This window comes from Eleutherodactylus coqui, chromosome 12, assembly GCF_035609145.1.
Source record: "Eleutherodactylus coqui strain aEleCoq1 chromosome 12, aEleCoq1.hap1, whole genome shotgun sequence".
NCBI classification, from domain to species: domain Eukaryota; kingdom Metazoa; phylum Chordata; class Amphibia; order Anura; family Eleutherodactylidae; genus Eleutherodactylus; species Eleutherodactylus coqui.
In genome coordinates, this window is record NC_089848.1 from 29087006 (window position 1) to 29101160 (window position 14155).

Here is a 14155-nt window from a genome sequence, read left to right on the forward strand (position 1 = left end):
GATAACTTAGACTGTGGATTATACAAATTCCCCGAGAATCCTCCCTGCTGCACCACGATAGTTGGCTACTATACAGAGACTGTTTTATTGGAATATAAGTTTAAGTGTGAAAGGGAACGAACAGAATCGACCGTTCCCGATTATCGTTCAGAAAATATCCTGTGTGTGGACTACTTTATTACATCTGGGAGATCCGTTGCAGAGGACGGAACGGTGGCGTCACGAGTGACAACTGGACTACAGAGAACCAGTTACTATCCCCTTGATCTTCCTCAGTGGCACATTCATTAGGTCCTGAGCTACCCCCGGGGTAGAAGATGTGACAAAGCCTTTCCTTACCCCACTGTCTCCTCGGCTGTGGGCCCGCTCCTCGGAACGCTGCACATGTATGATCTTAGCCTTTAGTTAGTTATCTCGCTTGGACGATGAGGGTCCGTAGCACCGATCTAGAATGACCACGACCGAGAGCATTGTTCCATTCAGTTGATGTCGGAGGAGGCACTGTTGCCTATCTGTTGCACCCGCAAGCGCCGCGGACGACCAGGAGGCCTCCGCCATCCAGCAGGGGGTCGTCTCTCGATTTTCCTAGCAATTGCTGCAGTTAGAGCACCATGGGCCGGGACAGCTTCTGACAAGCGTGCAACATGACCAAAAAGTACAAGTCGTCTCCTTGTTATTGTTTTCGTGATTGACTCAAGCTCCGTGCAAGCCTGTACCTCGCTGTTATTTAGCCTTTGGTGTGTGATAATGTAATTTATTTGAGTAGAGGGGGCTTGAGTTAAAAACAGTGAAAACCATTGTCTACATCAGCTGTGGCGATCTAGGGTTAAAGGGAATTGTGAATATGGATATTTGACCTTCTATCTGTAGATATCCAGTCCAGGGCTGGTTTTCTTTTCTCCCACTTGTAGAAGGAATAACAATGATGTATGAATAATAATAGAATACTTTGTATTGCTTAGATGTTGCACTTTTATATTGTAATTATCATGGTCTTATAAATTGTATTGGTTTGTGATTCTGAGCCTGAAGAAGGACAAAGGTCCACAATGCTGCTACTATTTGTGCATCTTGGAAACCCTGATGACTTAGTAACACTTACCTATATTTAAGTGCATCTAAAAATCTGTGGTTAATTCCCTTCTTATTGGATGTAAGTTTTGGTGACTACAAGGCAGAAGGGGTCCAAAATCACACCCAAAACTCGATATTTCCAGACAGACAGGTGTGTCCTATGTACGGAATCACTACCTTGGATTGTCCTTAGGTGTATTTTGGCAGAAGCTGAACTGACATCCTCCCAGGCTCTATTGTAAGTTAAGGAGGCAGAAAGTGTTTTGATGTCATCACTAAACAGTCCGACTGAAGTTTCCTCTCCTGTTTCTGGAGGGGATTTCCAGTATTCCTCCAGTACTTGGCCGACTCCTCATACTGGATTAATAAGTTCCAAGGTGTTAAAATCCCAGCAAACACAAAGTGAGCAGAACAATGAATAACGGATGTGTTCCAGTTTAAAAGGCCATCTGCATTCAGTCCGATACAACAACTTACCCAGAATTAGATTCGTTATGGGAACTCTCACATTATTGAAATGTACTTCAAAGTGTCCTCCATGAGGGGTATCTGCAAATCGTTAACACACAGTAACAGAATTACTGATAAAGTAGGAAACATCTAACAGATCACAGGAAATATGTGGTGATGCGGGTGATTTTTATTTATTTTTCATTCACTCATTCATTCATTGCCAACATAAGCCGCAGCGCTGAACAGAGATGGTCAGCACTCACGTCACCATTGGGGCTCACAGTCTGATTTGCAAATTGATCAATCAGAATGTTTTTGGAGTACTTGGAGAAGACCTAAAAAGAGTCGGAGAACGTACAAACTTCGTGCAGATATTGTCCTTGAACCCAGGACCCCCGTGCTGAGGGGCAACAGTGCAACCACTGACACAATACGCTGCAACCAAGATGGTCTTTATTCCGAACCAGTGTGAAGCAAAGTCACGGGGATTGTATACATGGGCTTATGAAAGGTGAACTTGGGTAATTAAACTGAAATATAATATTCTTATTGTAATAGTTTACTTTAGGTCACACAAATGGCCGGACTTCATGCCTGATAATAGTTTGGATACCTGCATCCAGTGGGAATGTGAATGATGATCGTTCAGTGTAAATACCTGTATTTTGACCAAGGTATCAACTATCTCATGTTTGTCCCTTTTGCAGCGGGCAGTCTGGCTTTGAGATGTTGGGTGGGAATGTGTGGTACATCCTTGTGTTGTACATCTAGAAGGTGATCAATAGGCTGGTATTTTGGTATATCAAGCAGCGGTTGTACTGGGGAGTTTGCCATTATTTTACTGCAAATTGCCGTTAGATGCAGAATTCCTGCAATTTGCTGTAAAACTGCAGGAATTTCTGTCTCATAGAAATAATGGCAGCACAACTGCTATGTCTGAATATATCCTTAGCCCCCACGGTGCACTACATGTAACTGTGTGACTGACAGCCTATAGAGCACAGGTGTCAAACACAAGGCCCGCGGGCCGAATCCAGCCCGCTGCCTCATGTTATGTGGCCCGCGGCGTGCCGACATCGCTCACCACTCTAGCAATTACCAGCTTGGGTGCCGCAGCTCCCAGCTGGTAATCGCACTGTTACCGCTGATCCCGGCACACACTGACGTCAGTGTGCAGCCAGGCAGCCGGGATCCTCCTCCCCTGAGTCCCTTGCTCTTCAGTTCCGCAGGAGAGGACTCAGGGAAGAAGCGTGCCGGGCGCACACACTGACGTCAGTGTGCATCCAGGGATCAATGCGAGCAGAAGGGGAGCGGCGCTGACAGCAGGGAGGAGGTAAGTATTTGGGTTCGGGGGTTGGGGACTTTTATTACTGGGGGGGTTAATGTTGTTGTGGGGGGTTAATGGTGGTTGTTTAGGGTGGGGGTTAATGGTGGCTGCTGGGGGGAGGTAATGGTGGCTGCTTAGGGTGGGGATTAATGGTGGCTGCTGGGGGGGAAGTAATGGTGGCAGCTGATGGGGGGTTAATGGTGGCTGCTGCTTAGGGGTTAATGGTGGCTGCTGTTGGGGGGGGTAATGGTGGCTGCTGCTGGGAGGGGGGGGAGTTAATATTGCTGCTGCTGGGAGGGGGGGTTAATATTGCTGCTGCTGGGGGGGGGGGGATAATATTGCTGTGGGGTTATAACTACTGATGGGGGTAATATTACTGTGGGGGTCACTATTACTACTGGGGCCACTGTGGGGGTCGCTATTACTACTGGGGCCACTGTGGGGGTCGCTATTACTACTGGGGCCACTGTGGGGGTCGCTATTACTACTGGGGCCACTGTGGGGGTTGCTATTACTACTGGGGCTACTGTGGGGTACCCTGTTACTACTGGGGCCACTGTGGGGTACCCTGTTACTACTGGGGCCACTGTGGGGTACCTTGTTAGTACTGGGGCCACTGTGGGGGTCGCTATTTTTACTGGGGCCATTATGAGATTCACTATTACTACTGCAACCACTATCAGGGTCACTATTAGGGCTCGTTCACACGGGCGTAATCTTATTTCGAGCGCACAAATATGCTGCATATTTGGGCACACAAAAAAGAACGCGGATGGGCCAACTGAACTGGTGCGCAAATATGCAGTGAATACATCGGTTTCTTGCGCATTCACCATGTATTTGCGCGGCCCATTCACCCCAATGGCCTATTGCAGTGCATAGTACGCAACAAAATAGGAGAAGCTGTGTGAAAATATCCATCATGTGAAGGAACTCATTGACATCAATGGCTCCTATTCACTGCATATTATGTACGCAAATACGCTTGTGTGAACGAACCATCACTATACTGTCTTACAATCGGCCCTTTGAAGGTCACCATAAGCCTGATGTGGCCCTCGGTGAAAATGAGTTTGACACCCCTGCTATAGAGGACTTATATGCTAGTATACATATGCCGCCCCCCATGAATGGTAGGTGTGCGAGTGGCTGCTCATCAGTATTCTGCCTCTCTGTGACGTCTCCCCTATAGCACTGTGTGGCATCCTCCTGCGAGTCGCTGTTTCCATCTGCCCTTGTTTCAGTAAGTTCGTAATTTTTAGGATTTTAAATAAATTTGATCCCATTTTCAGCAATTTAACAGTTTCCATTGGGGATAAGAAACGCTATCTTTTCTCCTTAAGGCGGACACATAGAAGACGAGTGAGGAGACTCAAAAGGCCATTCATGCTCCTCTGGGTAATATGCAAATAAAGGAGATTGAATAATGCCTCCACAGTGCCACCTATTGGAAGGCAGCATTCTTTCAAGCCAAAGTTAGACTCTATATACATTGGGGATTAATCACATGAGGCAGATTTGCTGTGGATTTGACTTGCGGTAATGTGCAGGTAATATCCACAGTGGATTCCAGTCCAAGCGATGAAGAATGATCTTACACATCACATCCATAGCCGCTGGACATTTCCCGCACAGAAAACCGAGTAGATTTGTAAGTGCTCATTCTGTTGTTGATTTGTTTTCACCCCTTCAGTGAAGCAGGAGTGAATCCACAGGAAGACCCACATGTGATCCGCCACATGTGCACTGACCCTTACAAGTATGGGTGAGGGGGGTAATAACCCAGCACAGGTCTGTGGTGGTCACAATCCTTGCCTGTGCCCAGTAGGCTCTGTCAGCAGAATATAGGCACCTGGGCACAGGCAAGGATTGTGACCTCCACAGACCTGTGCTGGGTTATTACAATCTGCTCAGAGACGCTGCTGTGATGTTACAAAGAATCTCCCCCTTATTCTGCACGGATTACTTCTTTACTTCACTTTTATAACAGCTGTAGCGCCATTTTACTGTACCATTTAGCCAGCATAGACCTGGGGCTGAATGATAAAACGGATTGCCTACAGCCGCCAATAATTATATAGAAATATTCAGGGGCGGAACGATAGGGGATGCAGAGGATGCGGTTGCGCCCGGGCCCAGGAGCCTTAGTGGGCCCTGTCCTTTCCATATAGGGAGCCCAGTACTATGAATAAAGCATTATAGTTGAGGGCCCAGTTACAGGTTTTGCATTCAAGTTACGCCTCTGATCAATCTCCTATCCATCCATCCCCACAGGAAGCGGCATGATTTAACTGTATAGCAACAGAAAGGTGTGTGTTGCATTATTACCTTTAAACCCGAACACCTTTAGCCCTCTGACGAGCTCTACACCTTCTGTATCCAATGGAACAAGGATCATACTGTGCATCTTATGTCTGAAAAATAATAAGTGTGCTATAACATGACAGTCATTGATACATGTAATGAACATTCAATCTGTCTTAAGTGCTGAACTGCCTCCTTTAAGTAGCAGCAGTCTTGTTATTATAGTCACGTTTAGGCCTCATGTCCGGGTGGATTTGATCTGCGGAATCTATGTGGGGCACCCGGGCAGATGATCCACAGTTCAAGGCACCCATAGGGAAACATGGGCGTCCGCAACTGAATTGAAGCATGCAGATTTGATATGCAGACCTTTGGATGTGGAAATCAAATCGCAGCATGCTCCAGTTCCCACACGGACAGCTTCCATTGAAGTCAATGGAAGCCATCCAATCCCCGTCCGTCCGTAATTGACATTGTGGATGGGCCGCGGATTCAGTGGGAAAGCAGGAGTTTGAAATAAAAAAAAAAATAACAGTACTGCGCATGTGGGCCGGCCGGCGATATCCCACACATCCGCAGTACAGAAAAAAGAATACCCGGATGGGTAAGCAGGGTCCTCGCCCATGGACATAAGCCCTTATATGACAGGGGCTACACCAAGTTTGAAGGGGCCTTAAAAGCATGACATTAAAATAGTTGGCAAACTTCTTAAAGATAATCTGTTACCATGAAAAACAGCCCTGAACGACTACTGAGACACAGATTCCACCAATGTGATTCCTATCTCTGAACCTAATGTCATCCCGCTGCAGAGAAGCCACAAACAGCCCGTCAGCTGCATTGTAACGTCCGCTGCATTGTAACGTCCGCTGCATTGTAACGTCCGCTGCATTGTAACGTCCGCTGCATTGTATCGTCCGCTGCATTGTATCGTCCGCTGCATTGTAACGTCCGCTACATTGTAACGTCCGCTGCATTGTATCGTCCGTTGCATTGTATCGTCCGCTGCATTGTAACGTCCGCTGCATTGTAACGTCCGCTGCATTGTATCGTCCGCTGCATTGTATCGTCCGCTGCATTGTATCGTCCGCTGCATTGTAACGCCCGCTGCAATGTAACGTCCGCTGCACTGTAACGCCCGCTGCACTGTAACGTCCGCTGCACTGTAACGTCCGCTGCATTGTAACGTCCGCTGCATTGTAACGTCCGCTGCATTGCAACGCCCGCTGCATTGTAACGCCCGCTGCATTGTAACGCCCGCTGCATTGTAACGTCCGCTGCATTGTAACGTCCGCTGCATTGTAACGCCCGCTGCATTGTAACGTCCGCTGCATTGTAACGCCCGCTGCATTGTAACGTCCGCTGCATTGTAACGTCCGCTGCATTGTATCGTCCGCTGCATTGTAACGCCCGCTGCATTGTATCGTCCGCTGCATTGTATCGTCCGCTGCATTGTAACGTCCGCTGCATTGTATCGTCCGCTGCATTGTAACGCCCGCTGCATTGTAACGTCCGCTGCATTGTAACGTCCGCTGCATTGTAACGCCCGCTGCATTGTATCGTCCGCTGCATTGTATCGTCCGCTGCATTGTATCGTCCGCTGCATTGTAACGCCCGCTGCATTGTAACGTCCGCTGCATTGTATCGTCCGCTGCATTGTATCGTCCGCTGCATTGTAACGCCCGCTGCATTGTAACGTCCGCTGCATTGTAACGTCCGCTGCACTGTAACGCCCGCTGCACTGTAACGCCCGCTGCACTGTATCGTCCGCTGCACTGTATCGTCCGCTGCATTGTAACGTCCGCTGCATTGTAACGTCCGCTGCATTGTAACGTCCGCTGCATTGTAACGCCCGCTGCATTGTAACGCCCGCTGCATTGTATCGTCCGCTGCACTGTAACGCCCGCTGCATTGTAACGTCCGCTGCATTGTATCGTCCGCTGCACTGTAACGCCCGCTGCATTGTATCGTCCGCTGCATTGTATCGTCCGCTGCATTGTATCGTCCGCTGCATTGTAACGCCCGCTGCATTGTAACGTCCGCTGCATTGTATCGTCCGCTGCATTGTATCGTCCGCTGCATTGTAACGCCCGCTGCATTGTATCGTCCGCTGCATTGTAACGTCCGCTGCACTGTAACGCCCGCTGCACTGTAACGCCCGCTGCACTGTATCGTCCGCTGCACTGTATCGTCCGCTGCATTGTATCGTCCGCTGCATTGTATCGTCCGCTGCATTGTAACGCCCGCTGCATTGTAACGTCCGCTGCATTGTATCGTCCGCTGCATTGTATCGTCCGCTGCATTGTAACGCCCGCTGCATTGTATCGTCCGCTGCATTGTAACGTCCGCTGCACTGTAACGCCCGCTGCACTGTAACGCCCGCTGCATTGTATCGTCCGCTGCATTGTATCGTCCGCTGCATTGTAACGTCCGCTGCATTGTAACGTCCGCTGCATTGTAACGTCCGCTGCATTGTAACGCCCGCTGCATTGTATCGTCCGCTGCATTGTATCGTCCGCTGCATTGTATCGTCCGCTGCATTGTAACGCCCGCTGCATTGTAACGTCCGCTGCATTGTATCGTCCGCTGCATTGTATCGTCCGCTGCATTGTAACGCCCGCTGCATTGTATCGTCCGCTGCATTGTAACGTCCGCTGCACTGTAACGCCCGCTGCATTGTATCGTCCGCTGCATTGTATCGTCCGCTGCATTGTAACGTCCGCTGCATTGTAATGTCCGCTGCATTGTAACGTCCGCTGCATTGTATCGTCCGCTGCATTGTAACGCCCGCTGCATTGTATCGTCCGCTGCATTGTAACGTCCGCTGCACTGTAACGCCCGCTGCACTGTAACGCCCGCTGCATTGTATCGTCCGCTGCATTGTATCGTCCGCTGCATTGTAACGTCCGCTGCATTGTAACGTCCGCTGCATTGTAACGTCCGCTGCATTGTAACGCCCGCTGCATTGTATCGTCCGCTGCATTGTATCGTCCGCTGCATTGTATCGTCCGCTGCATTGTAACGCCCGCTGCATTGTAACGTCCGCTGCATTGTATCGTCCGCTGCATTGTATCGTCCGCTGCATTGTAACGCCCGCTGCATTGTATCGTCCGCTGCATTGTATCGTCCGCTGCATTGTAACGTCCGCTGCACTGTAACGCCCGCTGCACTGTAACGCCCGCTGCATTGTATCGTCCGCTGCATTGTATCGTCCGCTGCATTGTAACGTCCGCTGCATTGTAACGTCCGCTGCATTGTAACGTCCGCTGCATTGTAACGTCCGCTGCATTGTAACGCCCGCTGCATTGTAACGCCCGCTGCATTGTATCGTCCGCTGCACTGTAACGCCCGCTGCATTGTAACGTCCGCTGCATTGTAACGTCCGCTGCATTGTAACGTCCGCTGGAGTCCCAAGCTCTGAAAACAGTCTAACAGGACTCCTAGACGACTCGTTAGCATACGGTCCATGGGGGCCCTTTGCAGGTTTACTGCGGAGTGAAAGCAGTTCAGAGATAAGAATTACATCCTCGGTATTTGTTCCTCTTCAGCACATCCACACATTATAGTAGCTTAGGGGTATTTTTCATGGTGACTAGAGATGAGCGAGCATTGCCCTTAGTGAATACCTGCCCGTTCAAGAGAAAAGGTTCGGGTGCCAGCCCGGGGGAGCGGTGAGTAGCGGCAGTCAGCAGGAGGGAAAGGGGGGGGGGGGATAGAGGGAGAGAGAGATCTCCCCACCGTTCCTCCCCGCTCTCCCCCGCAGCTCTCTGCTCGCCGCCGGCACCCGAACCTTTTGTCTCGAGCGGGCAGGTACTCGCTAAGGGCAATGCTCGCTCATCACTAATGGTGACACATTCTCTATAAAATCCACTAAACTTCAGGAATAAAGTCAAAAAGTTGTAGGAATCCCTTAATGCTTTTTACTATCTATTTATTTTTTAGAATATTTTAATCACTTCCTGCGCCAACTGTGTATCCATAGATTATCCAAAGAGTTGGCCACGTCACCCATTAAATACCATGAGGTGTAGCAGAAGGGGCTCATCAGTCATTTTATGTCGTTTGCATTACGAAAATGGCTAATAAAGACTTTGCACCTTCTAAAAAATTTTCAGAGTGGATCTTTCAATCTCAAGCCTATCTTATGGAGGAAATGTTTTAGTTGCCGAATTACCTTAGTAGTGGAGGACGGTGTTGGTTGGAGCCATTTAAAGGGGTTTTGAATGGAAACTCTATTGATCATCTAGCCTGATGATGCGTCCTCAATAGCTGATTGGCTGGGGCTGCACATATTGTATAATGCATTAGTTTAAAATAAGATTTTTGTCATCGCTCAGTCATTAGTGCCTTCTGTACCAAAGTTCACCCCTCCAGAATTTTGTGTGTAAAGTTAGGATATTGCAACTGCCTTTCCCATAACCTGAAACTAGTCACACTTCCCATTTTCACTAGGAAGAGAGAATTTTTCTTAGGTGGGTGATTTATCAAGAAATCCATGATATTAGATGTATATTCTCCTGAGATCTCAAGTCATCATGATCTTATACACCCCATGGGTAAGCCCATTCAGGCTCCCGGTTATAGCTGGAGTAAAACTTATATTCCTGGATCCAATAAAGTCCGTGCCCCAACAGGCCAGCTAGATTATAACGCCTTACATCCCAAACGTCCTCTTTCTTTTGGGAGCATTTTTTTTTTTTTAGGACCAACTCTTGGCCATTTATGGCCCAAATGTATGATATGGAGGCTGATTGTAGTTGGCTTATATCAGTATGCTTTAATACTAATGGAATAGTTTACAAGTAAAATAGAATTTTTGAAAAACCTAGTATTTTGACTAGATGGCACCTACCGAGTAATGATGAAGTAGAACAGTATAAAGAGGTTGTCCAGGCAAGATTAGAGAAAGCAGTCTACTTTTCTCCAGTAATGGTACCACTGTTGTGCAGATTTGTGCGTTGCGATACGATCGATCTTTTCCCACATCCCAGCGTGTCCTATCTTTGGGCGTACCCTCGGAATGCCTGGCATCGCCCACTGTTTACAATGAGAAACAATGGGAAACACTCTGCGATTCTCTGCCGCTTTTAGCTGCAGTGAAGAATTGCTACTTTCTTGAAGTGATGTTTTTTAACAAAAAACCGTCTCGCATCCTCGGGGACATCGTACGTTGGCGAGAATGATATTGGGCCGAGACTCACATCCTGATATCACACTCGCCCATGTGAAATTGGCCTAAGGCAGTAAAAAGTAAGAAAGGCATGGGTCTAACTCCTCTCAGGTCACGTATGGTGCCGACTCTTCCCCACTTCTACCATTTATGGGTGGGATATGCTGAGACACAGGACTCCAATTCTACCAGTAGCTGGGAATCTCAGCGCTCAGACACTTAAGTTTCAGACCCCATCAGAATGTTTTTCTATCTGTGAACACAGAGCCAAGTAAGTACCTGGAGGAGGAGTCATTTCCTGTTTTACCCATCACAATAGCTATTTTGCAATGGTCATTTCCAGCACCTGTAAAGGGATAAAAAGGGAAAGTAACATCAAAATAACATACGGTAATTTATAAAGACATTGATCTGATATCAAGATGAATTTTCAATGAAGCAGTCCTACAATTCATCAGAGCGGGATACCCCACTAGTGTCATACTTATTGCGGTGGGGATTACTTTAGCTCCATCTATATAGTTTCAATTTTAGAAATAAGTCATAATTGCCATTTTCCTTTTGCTTCTGGTAACAGTTCTCATTTCTGCTAGACTCAAGTTATTAATTTAGTCCAAGAATTGGCAGAGAATATCCCACGTTCACCTCTCACTTCAAGGCAGGATTAAATATTTACTATACTGTAATAGATATATATTTCTCTTTTGCATATGTGGTGTTGGTGGGTTAATAGGATGCCACAGAATAGGTTTTTCATGCACGTCTATTACCCATCCTCGCTTCTTACATAAGGCATTTGCTCATATATATCTATATATATCCTATTATGGAGAAGCTCCGAGTACGGCCACCATCATTTTCAACTACAAGAGTAATTTGCTTCTTAAAGTGTAGAGGGCCTCATTTACCAAAACTGTCCAAAAAAACTGTCTGTTGCCCACAGCAATCAATCAGATTTGATTTCTGAAACTGCTCTGAGATGAAAGCTGCGCTGTAATTGGTTGTAATAAGCAAAAAAGACAGTTTCTCTTTTAGAGAGAAAGGAGGGTGGAGCGGCTCCTACCAGGAGTGTAAACCAATTAGTAGAGAAATTATTGAGATAGTCAATAAGGTGCTGCCAGCTAAAATATCTCAACTGTATAATGGGGCATGAAAGATTATGACAATCAGAAAATAATGGACTAAAGGCGCAACCCTTAGAACAGAAGCCTCATTAGGACGAGGGAATTAAAGGAGATGTCCCGCGCCGAAACGGGTTTTTTTTTTTTTAAACCCCCCCCCCGTTCGGCGCGAGACAACCCCAATGCAGGGGTTAAAAAAACCACCCGCACAGCGCTTACCTGAATCCCGGCGGTCCGGTGACTTCAATACTTACCGCTGAAGATGGCCGCCGGGATCCTCTATCTTCGTGGACCGCAGCTCTTCTGTGCGGTCCACTGCCGATTCCAGCCTCCTGATTGGCTGGAATCGGCACGTGACGGGGCGGAGCTACACGGAGCTACACGGAGCCCCATAGAGAACAGCAGAAGACCCGGACTGCGCAAGCGCGGCTAATTTGGCCATCGGAGGCCAAAAATTAGTCGGCACCATGGAGACCAGGACGCTAGCAACGGAGCAGGTAAGTAAAAAACTTTTTATAACTTCTGTATGGCTCATAATTAATGCACAATGTATATTACAAAGTGCATTATTATGGCCATACAGAAGTGTATAACCCCACTTGCTGCCTCGGGACATCTCCTTTAACCCTTTGCAATCCAATTTCGGATTCAGCATTTCCTAGGGGGGTTTCTCTTTCTGCTATTATATAATGGCGCCATCTGCTGGCCAGAGCCAGTACTGTGGTGTGGGACATGCTGGAGAGGCCCCCGACAACCGAGCGGCTAGTAATATAGAGTAAGAATACCCTGCCGGACGTCTTCCAACATCGGTCAGAATGTCTTCAGATGTCAGACAGTGGATTGGAAAGGGCTAACCCAATTCTTCATTATTTACAGCCAGCGCATTTGACACGTTTCAGGGACATAGCCCATTCCTCAAAAATGGCTGCATAGAGTACTATACATAATACACAATTATTACATATAGAAAAAGATAGAAAATCAAAGTAACGAAAATGTGGAGGGGAAAAACTAAACAGAATAAAATGAAATTAAATAAAATGTGTGTTTAAAATAATGATTTTACCCTTATTTTATTCTATTTCGCTTTACCTGTCCTCTTTTTATTTATTTTTGTTGATTTCTCTATCTTTTACGTAAAAAATTGTGTATAGCACTCTATCCAGCCACGTCTAAGAAAGGGGCTGTATCCCCAAGAAATGTCAAATGCACTGCATATTAATCAATAAAGAAGAATCCTGGGATCTGTAGTACTGTGGTTTTCCAGGAGGGATAATTGTGCTGGCTGGGTGTGGAGTTTCTCCAGCCAGCCAATCTCCACTGGTCTGCTGCATATAAATACCAGCTCCTCTGGCTAGAGGCTGCTGGTCATTTTACTCAGTTTTACTCATTCTGTTCTATTCCCACTCTGAGCTTGGTGTTATGCATGTAAGTCTGAAGTGTCTCTCACCTCCCTTGAGGACAGTCTGTAATCCCTGTCTGCATCTTATGCAGACCCCCACTCCCTTCCCCTTTGATAGGTGCATCTTCCAGACGTTTGATGTCATGTGTGGTCAGATGGGTGATGCCTGACACTGTTTGCATGCGAGTTCTGAGTGGGGTTTCTTTTCTGTGTGATATACATTACCTGGTGTGTTGCGGTGAACAGCAACGTGTGCTGTTGGGTCTGTGCAGGTGGCCAGACATGGTGTATGAACTGTCCTGTTCTGTGTGGTTTGCATTACCTGTTATGTTGGTGTGAACAGCAACGTGTTCATTTGGTTTGTACGGGGGCCAAACGTGGTGTATGAACCGTCGTGTTTTACGTCTGTGACCAGTGTCATGCTTTGTGCTTCTCTCCAGGTACCTCATTAGGGAGAGCCAAGTCCCAAATGGAGACAGTGGGGCCATCCTTATTAGGGCGCCTACCACACTTTTAGGCAGGGGTGCCCTACTTCCCCCGATTAGTAAGGGACAGGTTTCCTTCCATCTTTGGCTGGAGTGGTGTAACGGTTCTTTGCAACTACTATGCGAGTGTGTTTGCAGTTTTATTAGGACACCATCTTTCGTCCGTGCTGAGGCGCAGTGCTTTAGTGCGCTGCACGGAAGTAACATGAGCCTTCTGCTCTAAGGGTTGCGCCTAAGGTCTATTACCTTCTGTTTTTCATAGTTTCTCTTTTGGACAGTTTTGATAAATGAGTGTCTTATAAACATCGTGTTCCTTGTTAAGCTTACTTTATACATGACAACACTTCTTTGGTTAGCCAAGCATTATATTTTATTACAATGGAATCCTGAAAAGTCTAAGCTTGAGATTCTTAAATAGTAGTTTTAGTCAACTTTGGAAAGTTCATTTTGAATCTACACTTTATATTTCTGATACAATTCCTACAAATCACCATGATTTACAGGGTATGTTTAGATATCACCAACTAAAGAGAGCCTTTTGCCAACATCATGCTGCATTAATTATGGGTCTTATCGGGTTACTATCAACAGACCTGTCACTATTTTTAAATCTAAAGTGCTGGCATATTTTAGAGATAAACAAAAAACTTGAATGGGGTTCTCCGGTTATAAATGTTTGCTGGCTTATCCTTAGGATTAGTTATCAATAGCAAATGGCGGCTTCTGTCGCCAGGGACCCCCACGATCAGCTGTTCTCTGGGCAATACACTTGTGCACAGAGCTGATTCCTGCAGGAAGCAGACAGCTCCATTCTCACTG

General features: G+C 47.0%; 1 protein-coding gene across 1 annotated transcript in view; it reads right to left on the reverse strand.

Annotated features, from left to right (window-relative positions):
* Positions 1-14155, reverse strand: part of LOC136586483 (acyl-CoA dehydrogenase family member 11-like) — a 90156-nt gene that overhangs the window by 23279 nt on the left and 52722 nt on the right. Inside the window, exons 7-9 of the mRNA XM_066584594.1 lie at positions 10608-10674; positions 5183-5268; positions 1552-1623 (exon numbers count right to left, since the gene is read on the reverse strand). Of these exons, the coding sequence (XP_066440691.1) occupies positions 1552-1623; positions 5183-5268; positions 10608-10674 (225 nt within the window). The remainder of the gene's footprint in view (positions 1-1551; positions 1624-5182; positions 5269-10607; positions 10675-14155) is intronic.